This window comes from Lygodium microphyllum, chromosome 12 (assembly GCF_053477565.2).
Source record: "Lygodium microphyllum isolate KBCC chromosome 12, Lygodium_microphyllum_v1.1.10, whole genome shotgun sequence".
NCBI lineage: Eukaryota > Viridiplantae > Streptophyta > Polypodiopsida > Schizaeales > Lygodiaceae > Lygodium > Lygodium microphyllum.
In genome coordinates, this window is record NC_141146.1 from 145,754,217 (window position 1) to 145,776,431 (window position 22,215).

A 22,215-nucleotide genomic window follows, 5' to 3' on the forward strand; every position below is an offset into this window, starting at 1 on the left:
GAGTTTCACATGCGTGGCTATTATTGGGCATTCAAATTTAAGGGCCTTGAGCTGATGGGGCATCTGCTCATGAGCCTGGAGCAATGAGATGCTCTCATCATGGCATCGTTCTTGAGAATTATCATGTGGCTCATAAGGATGAGCATGTTGCTTGTAGTAATGATCAAGTGACTAATGATATCAAGCACTCCATTGTTGATAATGATGTTGCTCCCCATGTACATACTCATATACATTTGCATGATGTTGTCCATGTACATAATGCTGTCTAGATGGTTGTCCATGTATGTGACCAAAATGTAGTTCATAAGAACATATATAGTCATCAGATGCATGCTGCTCAAAATATTCACACTCATCATATGCATGTTGACTATAAGTAGGCGCATGCACTTGCCTTTGCACATTGAACCTATGCCAATGGTCATGGTACTCATAATGTCCATGATAATGCCCATACATGCCTTGCTGACCAAAATGTCCATGGGTGCCATGCTGCCTATGCATTATATGTGGACCAAATTGATTATTAGGGCCTTGCTGCCCAAAATTCCCATGCTGCCCATGTGCACCTGCATTGGGGCCTTGCTGCCCAAAATTTCCATGCTGCCCACGCAATACATGCAAACCAAACTGAACATTGGATCCTTGCTGCCCAAAACTGTCATGTGCATGCTGCCCATGTGCACCCTACATACTATGCTGCCCAAAATTTGCATTTCGCCCTTGCATATAGCTTCCACTATGGGGGAGCTGTTGTCCCAAGGATGGGCTAGAAGGGTTCGTCATGGGTGATAGGAGAATGGATTCATCATGTCGCATAGGGGGCTCACCCAGCTCATAGGTGCTATGGGGAAGGCCATGGGTGCCACCAAAACCTTGTGGGTTACGGGCGGTCTCCAAGGTAGGAGGGGAGTTGGCCTCATGGGGAGGGACATGCTCCTTGGGCTGAGCCGAGGAGGGGGCGATGGAGGGGATGAGGGCACCCATGTGCTCGATGAGTAAGTCCATCTTGGCCATCATCTCGGAATGACGCTGATCTTGGCAGATTTCCATCTCCCTATGGTGTTGTTCTAACTCTTGATGCCGGTTGGCATGACGGGTCTCATGTTGGCATAGAGTATGGTTGAGCATAGAGAAGCGGTCCATCTCGGGGACATCCTCCTCAAACATGTCTTCACAATCCTCTTGGGTTGAGCTAGGATCATTCATTGAGGTACGGGAGTCCTTATTTCACACTGGAAGTCCTCTTGGGTCTTTACTTTACCCTTGTGGCCTGCCATACTAGGTGTAGTCCACCAGACCCCTTGTTACAGAAATGACAATATCTTGAGCTAGGAAGCTCCAATTGCCAAAATTTTTGATTCAAATTAAAGCCCTTGATCCCGTCTACGAGGCTATGTAAAAATATCTCTGACAATAAATGATCAGGGCTTTGTTGTAATCACTTTTTTTGGGCTGACTATGTAGGACTGTTGCCTGTCCCACAGTACCTCTGAGCACAAAATTGAGCTTATCTCCCAAAGCGTAGGGCGGAATGGGGAGATTTTTGGTTCAAATAGAAGGGGGGGAATGCCCTCTTTGAATCAAGCTATGGGTCCTGCACTCGGTCACACAAGAAGGCTTTGCTATAATAGACTTTTGTGGGCTGACTGTGTAGGACTGCTGCCTGTCCCACAGGATCACTGCATACAAAAGTGGCTGTAACTCTCCAATGGGAGCTCCAATCAGGGAGCTTTTGAGCTCTACTCGAAGGTATCGATCCCCTCTACACAATGAGCATAGGTATGTAATAACAAATCTTATACAAAAAATTCTGTAATAAGAAATGCATGGCTGAACTGTGCAATCCAGCACCCTGCTTTTAACTCTGAGAGGCCTGTTTTGAACAGTCGATACCCTATAGGGTCTAACAAACTTATCAAATTGAATGAGGACCTTTGGGAGACCTATGAGTTGGAAGTTTTCCTGTAAATCATTGTAGGTTAAAAGTTGCTGCTAATATGATCCAAACCATTGCCACCATGGCCAAATGCATTTGCCAATAAGAGCATAACCTTGTCAAACATGATAATCTCAAGACCAATCATAAGCATCATTACCAAGATTGCCAATCAAAGGCATAGGCAAATCCTGTGAGTACCATTTCCACTTGCATAAACATCTTCATACCAACATAAGCATATAAGTGCCACTATCAAGAAAATCAAAATGCCAAGCCTTAGCTTTACAAGTAAATCACTGCATTTTAGGCATATACCCCATGATTCCTCACACATCCAATGCATTCCATTGCTTCAAAACCCCTCGAGTTTAAAGCTGGTAGCGCTTTTCCAATTTCCTTTTTGTTGGGCAGATCAATAAGCTGATGTGAAGCTTTGGTTTTCAGAGAGACCCAGAGATTGTTGGAAATGCTTCTAAAGAATACAGATTGCTTTAGACAACAAAAGTTCTGTGATCCAGAATTGCCCAGCTAAACACATTTGTAATGATACCCTCAATACATGTCCTTGAGGGCATATGTCAAAGAATATGATGATACCCTTAATAAACCAATCCTAGTGTCATTGCCACAGACACAACCTATGCAACAGCAACCATCCACAAGGGCTGGATACGGAGAGAGTGACCCAAATCCACACCATAGTATCAAGAGTGAAGCATATGATATAGAACAATCAGCAGACAAGCTCCAGCTTGGGCCAAAGTTCTATGTTGTAGGCCAATCTATTGGAGGCTATGCTACTTGGGATGTATCAAATACCTTCCACATAGGCTATCTGGAGTGGGAATGATAGTCCCAGTCACAAATTGCTGGTGATCTAGTGTGAGTCCTAAAGAGTTCAAGCAGGCAATGTCCAGACAAGTGCCTGGAGACCGCTGGTTCTTAACAGTGACCCACTACTTGCCATGTCTTTCATATTGGTGGATGACACAGTGCCTCTTCCCAACGTCCACTCCTGTGCAACTAAGAATTGATGTGTTTGATGACCTTGTCAATACTTGCTCATGGTTAGGAGGGAAGTCAAGGAACCAAAGGTGGATTCTGAGCTCATATATGCTTATTCCAAGATTGATAGATTGGGTGATATAGAGGAGTTCATTCTGCAGCTCAATGTGGCAAATCTCCAGAATGTTGGAGATCGCCTATTTGATGAAGCTTTATATGAGGCAGCTAAAATCATCTTCACCCACATCTCCAACTGGGCTAGATTTGCCAGTACTCTAGTCAAACTACACCAATTCCAAGGAGCAGTAGATGTTGCACGTAAAGCAAATAGCTCAAGGACATGGAAGGAGGTCTATTTCGCTTGTGTTAATGCTGAAGAATTTAGGCTGGCTCAAATCTGTGGCCTTAATGGAAAGTGTTCTTGTGGATGATGGACTGAGGGTATATGCAGTCACAAATCAGAGACAAACTGTTGGATCAAATTAGATTTGAAGGCTCCACTCTACTCCTGCACACAGCAGTGATTCTAAGTCATAGTGTCCACTGTCAACAAGATCCAGCTTTTTACTATAGGTGGTAGAGGAGCCATTCATTGACTCAGATCAGCAAAAACCAAGAATAAGGGAGGTGCGGAAGAGCTTATTGCAAGATTCTTTCAGAAGACAAGTCCTCAGGAGGACTTTTGAAGCTACAGCAACAACAAACCTTGGCCTTGGCAGCACATATAGTCCTGTGGGTGAAGGGAAACAGGGAGGGATTCCAGGAGCTGGGTCTGCAGATCTTGAATGGGGTGAAAAGATCCCTTCAAACAACAAAACATGTACTCTGGTCATACTATGTTCAGGATTGTAACTCTGCTTTCTCTTCCAAGTCCTCGTATTGACTCCTTACAATGAACTCCTCTAGAACAGTGTATGATGATATATCCAAACAGAATCAGTTGCAAATCAAACTTTGCCAGTGTTGGCCTGAAAACCAGTAAGACTACACTAAAAATGCTAATACAGAAGTTAGCTTTGCTGCCATCAAGTTGGTTTTGTGATCCTGAATTTCTTTCTTGGAGTTGTCTCTATGGTTTTAGGCTGAGAGGATGGTTTGACCCTGCCAGTAACAAAGTTATGAACTGGAGCTGCATTTACTTTTGCAAGCAACTGTAGCTTTTGATCTTCATCTATGGGAGAAGAATAGCATTGCTTTGAAGAACCTGAGAAAATTGACGATGCTTGTATAGCTGCCCTTTTCCGCATTCTGTTGGCTTCAAAGTTCCTGGCAAACTTGACTTTAAGAGCCTCTTCTGCATCTTCTTTTGAGGGAGGGAGAAGTCTGATGCCCAGTCCCAACTTCTTGGAATAATCTATTTCTACAGCTACTCGCTCCTTTTGTGCTCGTAATTGAGCTCTAAGTGACCTGTTAAGTAAATAGTCCTTCTCATGCTTGACATCTGATACACGTTGCATGCATACAAGTAAAGGTTCTATTTCCTTAGCCTTCTGTACATCTTCTCCCAAGTGTTCTAAATGATAGAAAGGGTTTGCCAATTCGCCTCTGTTTTCCTCTGACGGAAGCATGAGTGTCTGAGCATCTTGTGGATCAAACCATGGCTTCTCTTTGCAATATCTGGATGAAGCGAACAAGCAGCCGTCCCAGCTAATAACTCCAGCCCTGATGGAGTTTGGGATGTGGTGGTTTGCCAAGATCTCCTTTCAAAAGAAAGTGATTTGGGTCTAGAAAGAGCACACATGGGCATCTTCACAGAGCTTGGAACCCCTTTATGCAAGATATCGTCCAGAGAAGTTGATGGAGCATCTGAAACTCTTTGCAAGTTGGATTAACATTCCAAAACTCATCCGTATTTGTGATGAACACATGTACCAGGGCTGCATTGCCAGCTCAAATTGACACACAGAGTGAGTTGCCTGCGGGCTGAAATCCGCGTTCCTAGAGACAACCCTTTGAAGTTGGGGATCAGATCATCGCAAAAAAGGTATTGTACGAGAAGAAGATTTCATTGCAAAGCCAATCGCCTATGATATGCGTCGAACAAGGAGCATTGCTAGTCAAAAACATACTGGGAAGGTTAGTTTTTCGATATCGGCCGCCCCTGAATCTTGCGTTTTCACTCTGACTGGCCTCCTTCATGCCTTCCCTCACTGCTCCTCATTGATGGTCTCCAAATGCATCCTCAAGGAGCTCAAAGATTTGTATAAAGATCCTCCCACCTCATGCAGCACAGGTCCGATAGCAGAAGATATGTTCCATTGGCATGTTGGTCCCCAACAAAAGAATAATTCTCTCCAAGTAATAAACACTTATAACAAAAAAGGAAAGTACTTATAAAGGAAGAATATCACCTAGACTTGGCCATAAGAAGCTTCTATGCAGCAAGAGGCTCCCTCCAGGTTCCGCTAAATCTGTCTACCACAACAACACTAAAACAAAATCCATTAACCGCACCTACACTAAATAGACACGTGGCCCTCTTGGCCTAACAAAATGTGACATTTCACTATAGAATAACTGGCCCTCTTGGCTTGAGTGCTATTATATAGCAAGCTCTTCATTTGGAGCTTTTTTGGTGCTTCTTGAAGCTTTTTGGTCATCACTTGGTTTTTTTTGTTATTTTGTGGAGCTTTTTGTTTGATTATGTTATTGCTTTGAGTTTAATTATTTTGCAATTTCAAACTAATTAGATCAATTATGTTAGGATATTGAATTGCAAACTAATCACAAAATCTTGAATGCTTTGATCTCCAACAAAAAATAGGTATGCAACTACTTCTAAAGCATGAAATTTTAGCATAATTTATAAGTTTATGAAGTAATCCCAATTTAAGTGAGATCCAAAATCCATAGAGTCATACATCATTCCCAAGCATCATTAAGCCCCATGGCATGCACTACCAATACAAGTCATCATATTAAAAATAATGCAACTACAAATCATGTGAAATCATCATTGTCACTAAAACTTTGCATTCCATCCAATATACCCTAGTGACGATGATGATTTCACATGATTTGTAGAGCATGCCACATCAACCAAGCACTGGACATTGTAGAGGCTAAAATCACCATCAAGGCACATGCAAAAATGATGCATCTCTGTGCATGCTCTACCAAGGCTGCCACAACCTGAAAAAATATCCAGCACGTAGTCAAGATCCTTTGTGAACATAGCAAGGAGCCACCTACAAATCACTATAGTATCAACAATTGAATCACTAATGGTACCTAAGTAGTATGAAGTCAACAAAGTACAATATTATATTCACGCAAATTAGAAACGAGGCTACTTGGATCAAACTAAAACTTTGCATTCCATCCAATATACCCTTTGTCATGCTACCACCACAAGTTGCCTTTATCCCCACAACATGAGGGACCATGTCTATTGTATTGGACATTACTAATTTGCAAAAACAACAAAGTTAAGAAAACACATGTCTAAAAAGTTATGATAACTTTCATGTTAAACAAATACATTTTTAGAAAGTACAATTTCCTTCATCCTCTTCTTTGTGCATAAAAATTACTATATTTTGTTCCAGGAACCTTGCATATAAGGCAAGTATTACTAAAACAAATAGCTCAGAGCAAGAGTTACCACATATTTACTATGTTTGACTCTCAAAGTACTTACTCTCTCTTAATTCAATCTCTTGCGGTGGAATGTCATCCACCAATGGATAGTATATTCACCATGGACAAACACACATTTCCCATTCCGACAGACCCCTCTCAAGTAGTGTTTTTGAGAACATACAATTTTCACATCCCAAGTCCATCCACTCCACTAGAGAAGGGAGGTTTTCTACAATCCCACTTTCCTGTAGACTACACAACTATCTTTTCCAAAAACATAAGAACAAACAACAAAAGCACTCTTAAGTTAGAATACATTTGTGCATATGCTATTTAGAAAATATGATTTCTTTATACTAGAAATACCTATACACCACCCTCTTGCTTGATTGTGTGAGCTCTAGAACCTTCTCAAAGTCTCCAACATTCTTCATCTCACCAAAAATATTTTCAAATGCCTTTAAAATATGTAAACGTCTTTGGCCTTTTAAAAAAACATCAAAGCCTCCTGGAATCTTAGTGCCATCGACTTGTAAGCTCCTGATCAATAAAGAGATTTCTCCAATCATCTGAAACCAATACACCTCTTGCTTCACGTAACTGTGAAATCTCCTTACATCCGCAAATTGTGACATAGTGGAGTCCTTTGCCTTTATGACAATCATGAGAAGTAAAATATCCCTTTTCCTAATATATTGGTTATTGAACAAAACATAACTTCAACATTGTTGAACCAAATTAAGTTCAATTCCAAAAAATAAGAGAACATTAATCCATGAGGAAAACATATCTCTCCGTAGCAATATTAGCACTACAAATGGCATACAATTTTTCCTTGATAATAGCCATCATGTTCTTGTCATCCCAATTCAATGCAAACAAAACAAAAAGGAAATTCTCTCCATGCGCAGGATTAGCTATTCCAAGGTACTTGTATCCTTTGTCCCTCAATTTATCTTGCTTTTTTTTTATGAATTGTTTTCTTTTTGCCTCATAATTTGCCTCTGGCAATGCAAGCTCCTTGAGGCAGGGCCTCCTCTTTGAGTATGGCAGAGTTATAGTCATCCTAAATAAAAAACCAATACACTATTCTTAGTTATGGTTAAATTCAAGATACCACAATTTGTTATTCTGAAAACTAAAATACTATACCAAATTTTTTACCTTCCACACCAAAAGCGATATTAGCAAACATGGGTTCTTGTACCATGGATCATTGCCATGGTTACTTTTGCCTTTATTTTCATACTCTATTTTAGCCCACCATCTTTGAGAAGGGCTCATCCTTTCCAAAACGCTTTGTTTATCGGTGATGCCAAACTTTTGGAACATGAAAATTTCATGGCCTCGGTTGGGTTTGCCATGTGCTCTTGTTACACTACAACATTAAAATTTGTCTTTAAATTTTAAGATTCACAGGTAAATAAAACCTATTCACATTCACATAACGAATAAATGAAACCTATAGGCATTCACACGTAAATAATACCTATTGGTATAAATAAAATCTCTTGAAGTTCACACATAAATTATATTTATATTTTGAGATTCACACATAAATAAAAATTATTGGCATTCACACATAATTGATAATCTATTAATCCAATCGAAAAAGTTAATAGTGATAAGTATACTTACGCATTTGATGTATCCAATGCTAACAATAGTTCTCCTTCTTTCTTCTTCTCCACTTGAATGAATTGACATAGAACTCTAACATGTCGTGAAATATCTTCACTATAAACTACATACATCAAATAGTAAAATAAATAATTAGTCAAAGAATGAAGTATCATCACAATAAACAAGAGAAAGTAAGACAATGAATAGTTACCTTTATTTATCCTCTTCGTCCATGTCTTCAACCTATGATTACCATCCCATACCAAAAACTTGCGCCCTCTTAAATCAGTCCACTCATCAATCAATTCATCTTTAAACCTTTGGTTAAGTTCTCTTCAAAGAGGGCCCCACTCTTCCAAATTTTGGGGAGATACATTCATTAGCTCACTAGTGGCCCCTTCTCAAAGAAACCAAAAAATTTCCTATTGTTTCCATATACGAAGCATTATCAAAAGATGAAATCAACCATGTAGCAGAACTAGATGCAAGCCTTATAGCCTCATAGGGCACAATGCTACATAAAGGGATAGGAGGAGGAGAAGTAGACCTCCTTACAAAAAATGAGGTCAACACATCTGACATAAGCCCATTGACTTAAGCCCAAACTTGACATTCTCTCCAATGTGTCTATCATGCTCACTCACCACTTTCTTTTCTTCTATTGAGAATGGAAAAAGACTGAATTTTTGACTGATTTTTGTTGTTTTTTAGGTCGGAATGATTGATTTTTGATGGATTTAGAGTGATTATGGTTGATAATAGTTTTTGAGAGTGTTTTGGATTATGTTGATTATATTTTGGAAGTTCATGATGATTTTTAGTGGAAATATGAAGCTATGTGATGTTCTGATAGGTTCTGTTGAGATTTTGATTGGTTCTGATACCTTCTATATAACTTCTGTTTTGTTCTGATTTTCTTCTGTATGAAGCATGGATTGATGATTGATGAAGGTTGAAATATTTTGAAAGCTTATTGAATAGTTTTTGATAGTTTGGAATGGTTTTTAGTATGACTTATAAGGATTTGTTGTTCTTTGATGACCTTCTGTAGTAACCCTCTGTAAACCTTCTATAGAGCCTCTATCTCTGTTCTATCTCTGTTCTGTCTCTGCTCTGTTCTTGTTCTGTGCTATTATGTAGATCTTCTGTAAGTGTTCTATAGAATTTATGTGTGACTTTGGAAATTTTTTCTAACTTTTGGATCAGAAGAGCTAAAAAAAATGGAAGAAGCAGCTGCTAAAGACTAAAGAGAAGACTGAAGTGACAGTGACAGTAGTGAGCTATGAAGAGACACTATAGTGGCTCTGGTGCCTCTTCGCATCAAACATACCTCTTGGGATGTGCATCCATGACCTAAGAAGGATTATTGAGAGTCATTATTGAGTATTGTAGTGAGGAGATGATGTACTATTGAGAGAGAAAGAGAGAGAGAGAGCCAGAGATAGTCAATTCTATCAAAACAGCGTTTATATATGAGAGATTGAGAGAGAGAGCTATGAAGACATTGAAGATGAATATTATGTGATTGATTTCCATTAAAAAATGGTGTATTATTTTATATTCCTTGTTCTATTGATGGATTCTATGAAGATGTTGAAGATTATGGTTGATTCTATCAAATCCGTGGGAGATATCTACTACGATATTGCATGAAGAACTGTTGTTTTCTTTGTTTTGGTCATCAAAAGAATGAAATAAAAGCTTGTTGATGTTACAAGATAGATTTTCTTGCAGTAGAATTCCCTTTTCCTTGGTGTCTCTCTTGGGGCTCCATGTTTTTGGTGCGTAGTCGGGGAAACTTGCCATCAATAAGCATTAGAAGAGGCTGAAAATGAAGGAAATGGCATTGCCAAGAAAAGAAGAATTCAATGGATACTTGCAAAGTTCCTTCTTCCACTAAAAAGTTGGAGATTCTTTTTGCCAAATCCACTTTCCACAAGAATTTCATCCCATAATGGCGGAAACATATTACCATTATGATGCAAGCTTTATGCGATGGACTATTTCCTCTTCCTGTTGAAGCAGCAAAGACATGCATCTTGGTGGCAAATTGTTTGGGAACAAATTCAGGAGTAGAAGCAGAGAGAATGAACATCCATGGAAGATTTGGTATTCATTGAGAAGTTTTCAGACATCATCAAGTGGGAGATTGTGAAGAAGCTTCAGGAGTTGTGGTTTGTGGAGGTTCATGAAAACAAGAAGGAAAAGAGTTGGAATTTGTTTGTGGATGCTCAACAGCAAGATACGTGGGATGCTTGGTGCACTGACAGTCTTATGTTTGCCCAATTAGCAATCCACTGGAAGTTGGTAGACAGAGTGTTTTTCACAACATACACTATTGAAACCATCAGAAGTTGGCATTATTATAATGGCACAACAAGGATCCTAAGAAGAATGAGTTTTGATACTTTCAGAATGAAATATCTCCCCCTCTGTAGTGGTCTGAAAGCCGAATTCAGAGATGTTGAAAAGAAGGAAGTAGAGGAGATGTTGGCCAGAGAATCCCCCGGGACTGAAGCACCTCTCTGATTCCATTCTGTTGAGTATTGAACAACTGGTTGGAGCCAAGCCCCTGATGAATGACACAATCAAGAGGCAAGCGTTAGAACGAGTCTACGTGAGAAGAGAGAAGGCAAGAATCAAGGTTGAGAATGAGATTGCAGCAGAAGCCTCCTTTGACGCCCTAAAAGCACTCTTTACAAAAGTCCCCATGGCAACTCAAGGTCCCCTTCCTAGTCAGATTCGTCTCGGAAATATTGATGACAGGCCAACAATTATAGTCACATTGTCAATTTTTAAGGGAGAGTGCAATGAAGACCCTGATCTTCATGTAGCAGAATTTATGGTAGCATGTGTGGCTAACAATGCCAGAAACCCTGAGCATTGGTTAGCAATATTCCTCGCCACTTTCAAAGGTGCGGTGTTTCAGTGGTATGAGAGACAAGCAGCAGGAACTTTTGGCACATGGCACGACCTGAAGTTGGCCTTCCTCACTAAATTCAGGCGTGAAGGTTTTGAAGAGCGGATGCGAGAGGAGCTCATGAACCTAAGCCAGTCCTCCAGAGAAAGAGTAGAAGCTTATGTCTCACGAATGGAATCCATCCTGAAGAGATGGACTAACCATCATTTGGATGAAGGTATCCAGAAATGAGTGTTTCTCAGAAGCCTACAACCAGAAGTTCGCAAGTTCGTGGAATTGAGAAGACCAGTCAATCTGCAAGCTGCAGTGGAAGGTGCAAGATTGTATGACGAAGTTGAAGCAAGGTTGTCAATGACTCCAGGAAGAGCAGTCTTACCTTCTCCCATGCCAGGAATGGTATACCCACCAAATGCAGTTCCAGGGACAATTCCATATCCCTATCCCCAAATGCAAACAGTGATGTAGTATAGTGCACCTAATCCATTGTGGTCACACCACAGACAACAGTGCCTCAAATGATGGTTCAACCACAACAACAGTGGCCTCAAACAGTTCCTCCAATGTCGACTCAACAACAGTGGAATCCTACCAACTGGAATCAACAATCCCAAGTCTCAGCAGCAGGAGCTCTAAATTAGAATCAGAACAGAGGATCCTTTGGATCGACCCAACCAGTGTATGCAGTAATTATAGAAGCTTCCCAAAACCCTGCTGCAAGTACTTCAGGAGGTGAAAATTTGAAGTACTACTTATCCAACTTAGTTGCAAGTATCAAGAAAGAGCTTATGGATGTGATTACAGAGTAGCTACAAACAATGAAGGTGAATACCGCCAATATATCCACCCCTACGGGAGCTGGAAGAGATGTGATGCGCTCTAATACATGGTGCAAAAATTTTCATCAAGCGGGACATTTAGCCACTGAATGTACCCGAAAACCAACCATTCCTAGAGCCTTATGTTCCTACTATTTGCGGAAGAACCATACAGAGGATATTTTCTCTATGAAAGAGATGCACGAATGAAGACAGAAGGATGAAAATGCAAGATTCAACTTGCTAGAATCCAAAATGACAACACAAGATATCGGACCAAAGCCTAGGAAATTTGGTCCTAATTTCGGTCCAAGGAGGTTTCCCTCTCAAAGTTACAGAGGACGACAATCTGGCGGTGGTCAGAGATCCGAGGTGAAATGTTATAGGTGTGGAGAAAAGGGTCATATCTCCCCGAATTATCCAAACCCTAGACGATATGTGGATTACAAGTTCTTATACAGCCAATGCAAAGTAGAAGGCCACACTTCAAAGGAGTGTCCAAGTCCAGCCCCTGTCAAGGCCAATGCTACTAATAGCCAACAGAAGGCACAACAGCTTGCCTCCAATTTGGTAGAATTGGAAGTTGCCGCTGTCATGTGCGCGAAGAAGAAGGAATCAGTTGTTCAGAACGAAAATAATTCTCCTACTAAGACTGTGAAGTTCAACCTGTCAACAGAGGGACAGAGCAGTACAAGACAGAAGAGTGCAGTACAGAGCACTGTAGTGCCATAGAGAGTCACAGAGACAGTCCCAGAAACAGGACCAGAGGTCCAAGAGACAGATGATACAGAAGCACTTCCAAAAACATAGAAAATGTCGATGCTGCCATTACTAGAAGAAAAAGAAAAGATGAAAATGGGTATAGCCCCATTCTCCAACAGGCTGGAGAAGCCTATGGATCCTATGAAAGAATATGACTTGGTCAAAGGCCTAGACACCTTTAAACCTAACTTAACATTCTGGCAGTTGCTGATGTTGTCTCCCAGCTGCCGAAAGAAATTCAAAATCATCTTGATAAGAAGATGTGGACTAAGGATTGTTCCTTCAACAACGACCAAGACCAATAAGGCCCCGGAGCCTATAAAGGAAGTAGATGTGGCTAACGCCTTCCTAGATCCTAGAACCCCAGAGATTAGTATATGAATTGAAGGATGCTTTATTTCAGATGCATTGATTGATGGAGGCTCATTAGTAAACATAATGACGGATGTGACAATGAAGGACTTAGGGCTGCAAGGAATTCAACCTACACAGTGGCTTATCAGATTGGCAGACCAAAGCAAAATTATACCGTTGGGCATCCTCCCATACGTAAAAACAACCCTTGCAAGAAAAGATTACTGGCTGGCCTATCTGTTGGTTAAACCAAATTCTTATGGGACCTCATACGCTCTACTGTTGGAAAGACCTTGGATTTTTGAAGCAAGAACCAGGATGGACTGGTTCAAAGAAACCCTAACCCTAGGAAGAGGACCCAATAAATGGGTGTTGAAATTGTATGGATTGTAAAAAGGCAATGGATCCACATCCATCAAAGTCATGTTGAGTGTTGAAATGACCTATTTTTTGGTTGATTTTTGTTGTTTTTGAGAGCTGAATGGTTGATTTTATGAGATGATTGATTGGTTTGGAAGTGGTTTGAGAGTGTTTTGGATGATATTGATTATGTTTTGGAAGTTCATGATGATTTTTAGTGGAGATATGAGGTTCTGTGATGTTCTGATAGGTTTTGATTGGTTCTGTATACCTTCTGTATAGCTTCTGTTTTGTTCTGATTGTCTTCTGTATGAAGCATGGATTGATGGGTTGATGAAGATTGAGATCTTGTGAAAGCTTATTGAATAGTTTTTGAGAGTTTGGAATGGTTTGAGTATGAATTATGAGGTTTTGATGACCTTCTGTAACCTTCTGTAGATCTTCTGTAGAGCTTCTGTCTCTGTACTATAACTGTACTGTAGCTGTTCTGGTACTGTACTGTGACTGTTCTGTAGACCTTCTGTATGCTTCTGTATGTGTTCTGTTGGATGAGAGTGTAGCTTGGGAAAGTTTTCTAGCCTTGGAAAGAGGTGAATACAAGTGCAAAAGAGCTAAAAGAAGTGAAAGAAGTAGCTGCTGAAGACTCAAGTAAAGACTGGAGTGAAGTGACAGTGGGGAGCTATGAAAGGACACTGTAGTGGCTCTGGTGACTCTTCATATCAGACATACCTCTTGGGAGGGGTATCCACAACCTAAGAAGGATTATTATGAGTGATTATGAGAGATTGTAGTGAGGATATGATGTATTATTGATGGAGAGAGAGAGAGAGAGAGTCAGAGATAGCCAATTCTACTAAAACAGAGTGATTGTATATGAGAGATTGAGAGAGAAGACTATGAAGATATTGAAGATGAATACTATGTGATGTATTTCCATTCAAAGATGGTGTATTCCTTTGCTTTCTTTGTTCTATTGATGGATTTTGTGAAGATATTGAAGAATATGGTTGATTCTATCAAATCCGTGGGAGATCTACATGATGCTGCATGAAGATTTGTTGTGCCTGGTGTTCTTTTCTTCATTGTGATCTTATAAAACTTAATAAAAAAGCTTGTTGATGTTACAAGATAGATTTTCTTGCAAGAGAATTCCCTTTTCCTTGGTGTTCCTCTTGGGGCTCCAAGTCATAACTGACTCCTCCAATGAGGTAACAAATAGTACATCAGGAGACGAAGAGACTGCTAAATAGATCTTTCCCAAGAAAATAGAGGCACAGTCCCTAACAGTGGGCACTGTAAGCCAACTACCAAGGGAAGCAAAGTCCTTGTCCATGGGAGAATACCTCCTGCCTCAGCTAGAATTGACTTCTGAAATCACCTCTGACAATGACATAGAAGCATGGATGTATTGTTCTCCATGTTACATGGTAGTAGCAAAGATAGTAGCAAAGACAGAAGCATAAGCAGATGTAGATGCAGAGGCAGAAGATCTGTTCTTCTCCTATACAGCCTCTACAGAAGCAGAGACAGAGCCTCCAGAGGAAGAGTATGAAAATGATGAGGAAGAAAATGAAGCAGGATATGAAAGTGCAGTTGAAGAAGATCCTCTGATAGTGGATGATCTTGTTGATGTCCCTACAAAGACCTCAGAGGCCGAAGATCTTAGGGTGTTGGATGGAATGACCATGGTTCCATTTGAGTTGACCAATGGACCATAGAGTATACGGAATTTGCATAAGCAATGGATCAAAGGCATAAGTTCACCAGTGGCTCATGTTGCCTTGACCATTCATTCTGGAGAAATGATGATGATGATACCCCCTGCTAACAGAAGCCAGAGCTATCAAAGCCTCAGCTTCTAGAAGGTCCGTGCTATGTGACATTCCTAGACACATCCTCTGAAGATGAATCCCTAAGTCCAGAAGAAATCACCACTCACAGAGAAGAAAAAAAAGCTCTGATACCCTTTTAGCAACCTCAACAAACAAATGAGTCATTTGTTCAAAAGGAGGACATTGGTTCTAGTGGAACATCAGACGATGACACTACTCTCTTGAAAGAGTCAGACCTCTATCCAGAAGTAATCCGTGGGACATTTATCTGTGAAGTGGAAGGTGAAAGGCAAGTAACATTTCTGGATACTGACGGTACTGAACGTTACATGAAAGTGGGCCTCAATATTCCAGAAGAAGAACTAGTGGTCCTGGGAGACCTACTCAAAGAGAACTTAGATGTGTTTGCTTGGTCGTACAAAGACCTAAAGGGGATTTATCCCATAGTATGCTAACATCACATTGACCTAGACCCTGATGCCAAACTTGTAAGGCAAAGATAAAGGCGTATGAATCCTAATTATTCTGCTCTGGTGAAGGCCGAATTATTGAAGCTCCTTGAAGCCGAGTTCATTTATTCCGTGGTGGCTAACAGTAAATGGGTTTCGCCCATTGTGGTAGTATCCAAGAAAAACGGAAAACTTCAAATATGTGTAGACTTTTGAAAGCTCAATTTGAAGATGAAGAAGGATCATTTCCCTATCCCTTTTATAGACCAACTGTTGGACACAGTGTGGCAGTTCATGAGCTGTATTCCCTCTTGGATGGATTAAACGGATATAACTAAGTCCAAATTGCAGAAGAGGACTAATCCAAAACAACCTTCACCACAGAATGGGGGACCTATGCCTATAGAGTGATGCCATTTGGGCTCTCTAATGCTCCTGCCACCTTCCAACGAGTAATGATGGATGTCTTCCAGAATCATCTTCATGATTTCATTGAGGTGTTAATCCGTGAGCACTGGGGACACTTAGAGTAATGTTTTGACAGATGCCGAGAGTATGGGATTTCTCTCAACCCCGAAAAATGTGTCTTTGGCATCTCATCAAGAGTTCTTTTAGGCCATATTGTCTCTGCACAAGGGATTGCAACAGACCCGCCAAAGATTGAGAAGATTGCCGCCTTAGAAGCACCAACAAACCTCAAGCAATTGAGAGGATTTCTTGGCCATGTGGGCTACTACAGAAGATTTATTGCACATTTGGCAACCAAGGCGGCCCCTCTGCACAAGCTCCTAAGGAGAGATACAGATTTCCTTTGGACTGATGACTGTGAAGAAGCCTTTAATACCCTAAAACAGTGCCTTATCAAAGCACATATCTTACAACCTCCTTACTGGACGAAGGAGTTCCATGTGCACATAGATGCATCAATTGAAGGGCTAGGTGCTGTCCTATGTCAAAAGGGCCCCTCTAAATTAGATCATCCAATATATTATGCAAGCCGGAAGGTCACTGATAGGGAGCAAAACTACACAGTGATAGAGCTTGAATGCTTAGCAATGGTGTTTGCACTAGAGAAGTTTCGACACTATCTATTGTCAACACATTTCAAGTTCTATGTGGATCATGAAGCCTATCCTTCCTAATGAACAAAGCATATGTTAAAGGATGACTGATGAGATGGTTGCTCCTATTTCAGGAGTTTGATTTTGAAGTGGTCACTAAGCCTGGCTATTCCCATGTCCTAGCGGATCATCTATCACGAATCCCTCAAACTGCACACAAGAGAAACAGGATGATCCAGACCTTCCTGATGCTTCCTAGTTGAAACAATTACTCCCTGGTATGCAGACATAGCCAACCTCCTGGAAACTCAACAATATCCTCCTAGCATCTCAAGCTGTGAGAAGAAGAAGCTTTTGTTAGAATCAGTCCCCTACACTTTGCTAGGCGGTGCACTATACAAGAGAGGCAAATATGAAGTGTTGCGAATATGTGTTGCAGGGGATGAAATCGGCATAGTATTGGAAGCATGCCATGTGGAACCATGTGGTGGACACGTCGCAGAAGAAGCAACAGCCAGGAAGGCTCTGTTAGCAGGATACTAGTGGCCAACGCTCCACAAGGATGCATATGACTATTGTAAGAGATATGATGCTTGTCAGCGAATGGGAAAACCCATCAAAACAAGTGCCATGCCAGTGCAACCTATTCTTCCCCTAAAGCCATTCGAGAAGTGGGGGATTGATTTTGTGGGTCCCATTGATTCACCCACCAAACGGAAGCAGAACAGATACATCTTAGTGTACGGATTATGTCACAAAGTGGTGTGAAGCTAAAGCTCTGAAGCGGGATGATGGTAACAACGTAACCTTATTTATGTACAAGAATATTATCACCCGTTTTGGTAATCCCCTCGAGCTAGTAAGTAATAGAGGTACTCATTTCCTTAACAAAATCATGGAGGAGCTGACAGAGCTATATAAGATCCGCCATCGCAAGTCCACTCTCTATTACCCTAGAGCCAATCGCCAAGTTGAAGTCACCAATCGCATCCTTTGCTCGATCCTGACAAGAACAATTGCTGCACATCGTTGCGACTAGGATGATTGACTTACAGAGGCCCTCTAGGCACACAGAACCTCCCACAAGGCAGCTATAGGACAGACCCCTTTCCAGTTAGTGTACGGTACAGAAGCCATCTTCCCTATTGAACTGGAATTGCCCTCTTTGCGAGTGGCAGTTAAAGAATGCTTGGGAGATGATGAGTCAATGCAATGCCGCCTCGTGCACTTAGAATGCTTGGATGAGATTTGGAGGATGGCTCTACAATGCATGGAAACCACTCAAACGCAATGCAAGGCCTATCATGACAGTTTCATCAAGCACAAGGAGTTCCAAGAAGGTGATCTTGTCCTAGTCTATGATTCAAGACTTGGCAAGTTTCTTGGCAAGCTTTAACAACGGTGGATGGGCCCATACAAGATACTTGCTGTCAATCCTAATGGCTCTGTTTAGGTGCAGACCGTTGATTCCTCTAATGATCATTTCCTAATCAATGGCTATCATCTGAAGAAGTACTTCCCTCCCTGGGGATCTTGACAATCACAGTCGACCTACCCTCTCCCTTTTGGGCATCGCACCGTCCTTCTCTTCGTGCTTCTGATAGCCCTTATGATTCTCCTCATGAGGCGGTCTCGTTCTGCTAGCCCTTCACAGATACCTCTCAACCCGATCTTGTTCTCTTCTCGTCCAATCCAAGAATGATGGCGAGGTTGGTCCTGACACATGATATTTCTACCATTCTCTTTCTTAACGGAAAAAAAAAGAAAAAAAAACCAACAAAACTATTATGGGAGAAAAGGAAGAAATTCCTTGTCATAACAGGCCTTGTTCCAAGAAAAGGTGGAAACAGCCTTGGGCGGGAAGCTGACTGTGGAAAAGGTGGTAACACCCCACAGTTTAGGATAGCTGACTCACCAGCAACACCTTTCCAGCAAGTAATTTGAAGCCACCTCCCTTGGTGCACTGTCTTTGCAATATGAGTCTGTCTGTCCTTCTTAACAAACAACCTTTCTTACAAATCATTGAAGTACGAGACTTGTTGGCTGCCTCCCTGGGTATGCCTCATCTTCATGATCCTGATGATAACAACAGCTGACATGATCTTCATCACCAACCCCTTGAGTGATGTGAACTTTCATCCTGACAGGATGGGGATGTGAGTATGGGCTGCCCTCTGTATATATCAGCGAGTGAGATAGAGGGTGGGGTGAGTGACCAGTCTTTCCCTTCAAATCAAATGAGAGGTGCGATGTGTGAACGGAGTGTTGCACGCATGGGATGGGCCTCTCAATGCACAACGCACGATTTGTTCATATGCACTGCATCATAAGGCTCCTTGGCCTTCTTTCTTGCACTGTATGCTAGCATAGGGCGGGATGCACTGTTGCACCATCAAAAGCGCACAAGGCATACAACCTCTGCACAAGTGACGGTGAGGATTACATCAATGGGTTTCAGGAATGGGCTACCCTCTGTATCTTTCAACAGAGCGTGAGACAAGGGGTAGGTGAATGTGACGGATGGTTCTTCAATCAATTATTGAGAGGTGAGTATTGAGGGACGTTACGACCATTGGAGTCAGGTACGTTTTTGTTTCCCTATGCATCCATGGGATGGGTCTCTGCCATCAGCACAGGACACATCACTCTGTTCTGTACACTGCACTGCAAGGCTCCCTGGCCTTCCTGCTTGCACCTATGCCAGATGGGTTGGACACATTGATGCACCATCAATTGTGCACCTTGGCATACTCCCTCTGCCCCATTCCCTTCTCGATTCCTCAACCGGGTGTGAGATCTAGGCTTCTATCAATATTCACTTGAGTGATGTAAGTTATGGAGCGAGTGACTGTTCTCTCATTCCATATGAGTGCCAATGAATTGAGTGAATATCCTTCGTCAACGATACCTCCCCCGATGGGCTTCATCAACCAACTACCTCCCTGGGTGCTGCTGCATGGTCCCTGCCATGCTGGCTGAACGCTAGAGCGAGCCGTGGTACCTCTCCTGCAGCCGACTCCAACCCTTTTGGTAGTAGTGACGGTTCCTTCGACCATACGCCAAACGGGCCAAGTGTTTCTAACCCTACTTTTCTGTTTGTAAGTGTATGTGAGGTTTTAAGTGTGGGGATGCCAGCGTCCAATTGGTTGACAAGTATGTGGCCGTGTCGATCAATCTACTATATCCATTAAGGTTTTAAGTGTGGGGACACGTCCCTACGTGTCTAATGTGCATACCCCTTGCATATGCCTCAAGTTGATCATGCATGTATGTCATAACCTCCCTTTGCCCTCATGGGGTCCCTTTCCCACCCACTCGTCTAACTTTACCCCACCCTTTGGCCGTTCCTTCCCTATTTTCCTTCCTCCCTTGTTTTGACGTTTTGCATTTGAACACATCCTACATTCACCGGAATCCCAATCCAACCTCATAACCTTGTTCATCCCTTTGAACTGCCCATTTTTTCTTTTTACCAACCCCTGTTCCGATCGATGGTTCTTGAGTTATTAATTTTTGAAGCATTTTCCGTAAATTGGACGGTTTTCCATGTGAACACATCCTATGTTCACTGGACGTGATATTTGACGCATAACTCAGTTTGTCCCTTCGACTGCCCCACTTTTCCTTTTTACATTCTCTTGTTCCGGCTTACTGTTTTTGAGTTATTACTTTTTGACACAATTCTCGCTCATTGGATATATTTCCATGTGAACGTGTCCTTCTCGCTTCAAAACAATAATCTAACGTACCAGCCTTGTCCTACGCCTTCCCGTGGACACATTTCCTTTTTATACCCTGTTCTTTCACCGTACAGGTTGTCTGTTATTAATTTTTACACGTTTTCGTGTCTTTTTCATGCATTGCTTTGCCCTTTTTCCATGTGAACCTGCCCTACTCTTTTCGAAATTCCATTCTGACCGGATCCTTTGTCCGGCCACCCTTCTTGCACAATTTTTCTTTTTTCTTTGCCCTGTTTCACCATCTAGATTTTTTGTTATTAATTTTCATTGGTGTTTTTTTGTGCCATTTTCTTGTTTCTTCCATGCGAACACCTTTTAACCCCATCCAAACTGGGATTTGATGTGCTAGCCCTGATGATTATAATTTTTTGCATATTTTTTCTTTTTACTGTCCTCTATTCGAGTGTAGGGATCATTCCATATTAATTTTTGAATCCCTTTTCAAGTCCGATTTTTGGTTTTTTTTCCATGTGCACGGATCTTATTTTCGTTAGAACTGTGTTTTAACGTGATCGCCTATCCGGCATGCCTTTTTACACCTTTTTTCTTTTTACGGTCTTTCGATTCGATGTACGGTTTGGGTTTTATTAAATTTTCTTGCTCTTAACGTGTGGCCGCGTCTCTCGTGTCGCGCTTGAACGCGCATGTTTTTGGTTTTAAGCGCCTTGGGACGCCCCCATGGCCTCTATGCCTCGCGTGTTGCCGTCCCCACCCCATCTGATCCTACCAATGTAAATTTTTTTACTCCCGCCTCGCACATGCGCGCGAGACGGGGGTGCGCTCACTTTTTAATGAAAAAACATAAACAATACACAAATTTTAAAAAAAAAACAAACAAAAACCAACAAAAAAAAAGCATAAATACAAACCACAAAAAAAAAAACAAAACAAAACAAAAAAAACCACACCCCACACACAACCCCATTATTAATAACCACACCTAAATAAATTTTTTTAAAAACCACCAAAACACCAAATCACAAAAAAAACCCAAAAAAACAAATACTAAAACACAAATAAAAAACAATAATCATAACACCACAAAAAGAAAAAAAAATAAAAATAAAAACAAACAAAAACAAAAACCTTACATGTTCGCAGTCCCGCGGCCTTCTCCTCCTCGTCAACGTCCCCTCCTTCCTTCGCCATCGCAGCACCCTCCCTCTCCATCGCAGCCGCCCACGACTTCCCTTTCTCCTCCCCCATGTCGCAATGCCTCCCTCTCTCCTCCTTCTCTTCGCCCTGTCGTTTCCTGACACCCCCCCTCCTCTTCTTCTCACACCGTCGCCTGGGTCCGCGCCATTGCCTGGGTCCACGCCACCCACCTGGTTCACCGCCGCCCGTCGCAATGCCTTTCCCCCTCTCCTCCTCCCCCATGTGCCCCTCGCCTCCCTCCCTCTCCATCGCAGCGCCCTCCTCTCCTCCTCACCTCCTCTCCCGCCAATCACAACCGCCCACGACTTCCCTTTCTCCCCCTCCCTTCCACCGTCGCCGCCCGCCTTCTCCCTTCCTCCCGCCATAGCGCCCCTTCTCCGCCACCCTCCTCCTCTCCTTTTTCTTCGTCGCCCTGTTTCCACTTAGGTTAGTCACTAACTTCTTAGTTAACTAACTTAATTAATTTCATTAACCTAATTACCCTACTTAATTTACTTACCCTTATTAACCTAATTAACTTCAGTTACATACCCTCACTTAACTAACTTACTTAACTTAATTTACTAACCTCACTTACCCTAACTTCATTCACTTAATTTACTAACCTCACTT

At 41.7% G+C, this 22,215-nt stretch overlaps 1 protein-coding gene across 1 annotated transcript; it reads right to left on the minus strand.

Moving 5' to 3' along the window:
* Positions 1-3,974: 3,974 nt before the first annotated feature.
* On the minus strand, positions 3,975-21,852 carry LOC148028408 (uncharacterized). Its single transcript, XM_087689955.1, has 2 exons — positions 21,535-21,852; positions 3,975-4,650 (listed from the first exon to the last, which is right to left on the minus strand). Exons 1-2 carry the CDS (start codon positions 21,850-21,852, stop codon positions 3,976-3,978), a joined length of 993 nt encoding a protein of 330 aa, XP_087546081.1. The 3' UTR covers position 3,975.
* Between the last annotated feature and the right edge of the window lie 363 nt (positions 21,853-22,215).

Bases quoted from the DNA above. Each gene is read 5' to 3' on its own strand.
- LOC148028408 (XM_087689955.1), bottom strand. From the start codon at position 21,852: ATGGAGAGGGAGGGAGGCGAGGGGCACATGGGGGAGGAGGAGAGGGGG. The intron at 4,651-21,534 runs GTTTTTGTTTTT...TTCTTTTGAAAG, and splicing joins CGGGACTGCGAACATGTAAG to GAGATCTTGGCAAACCACCA.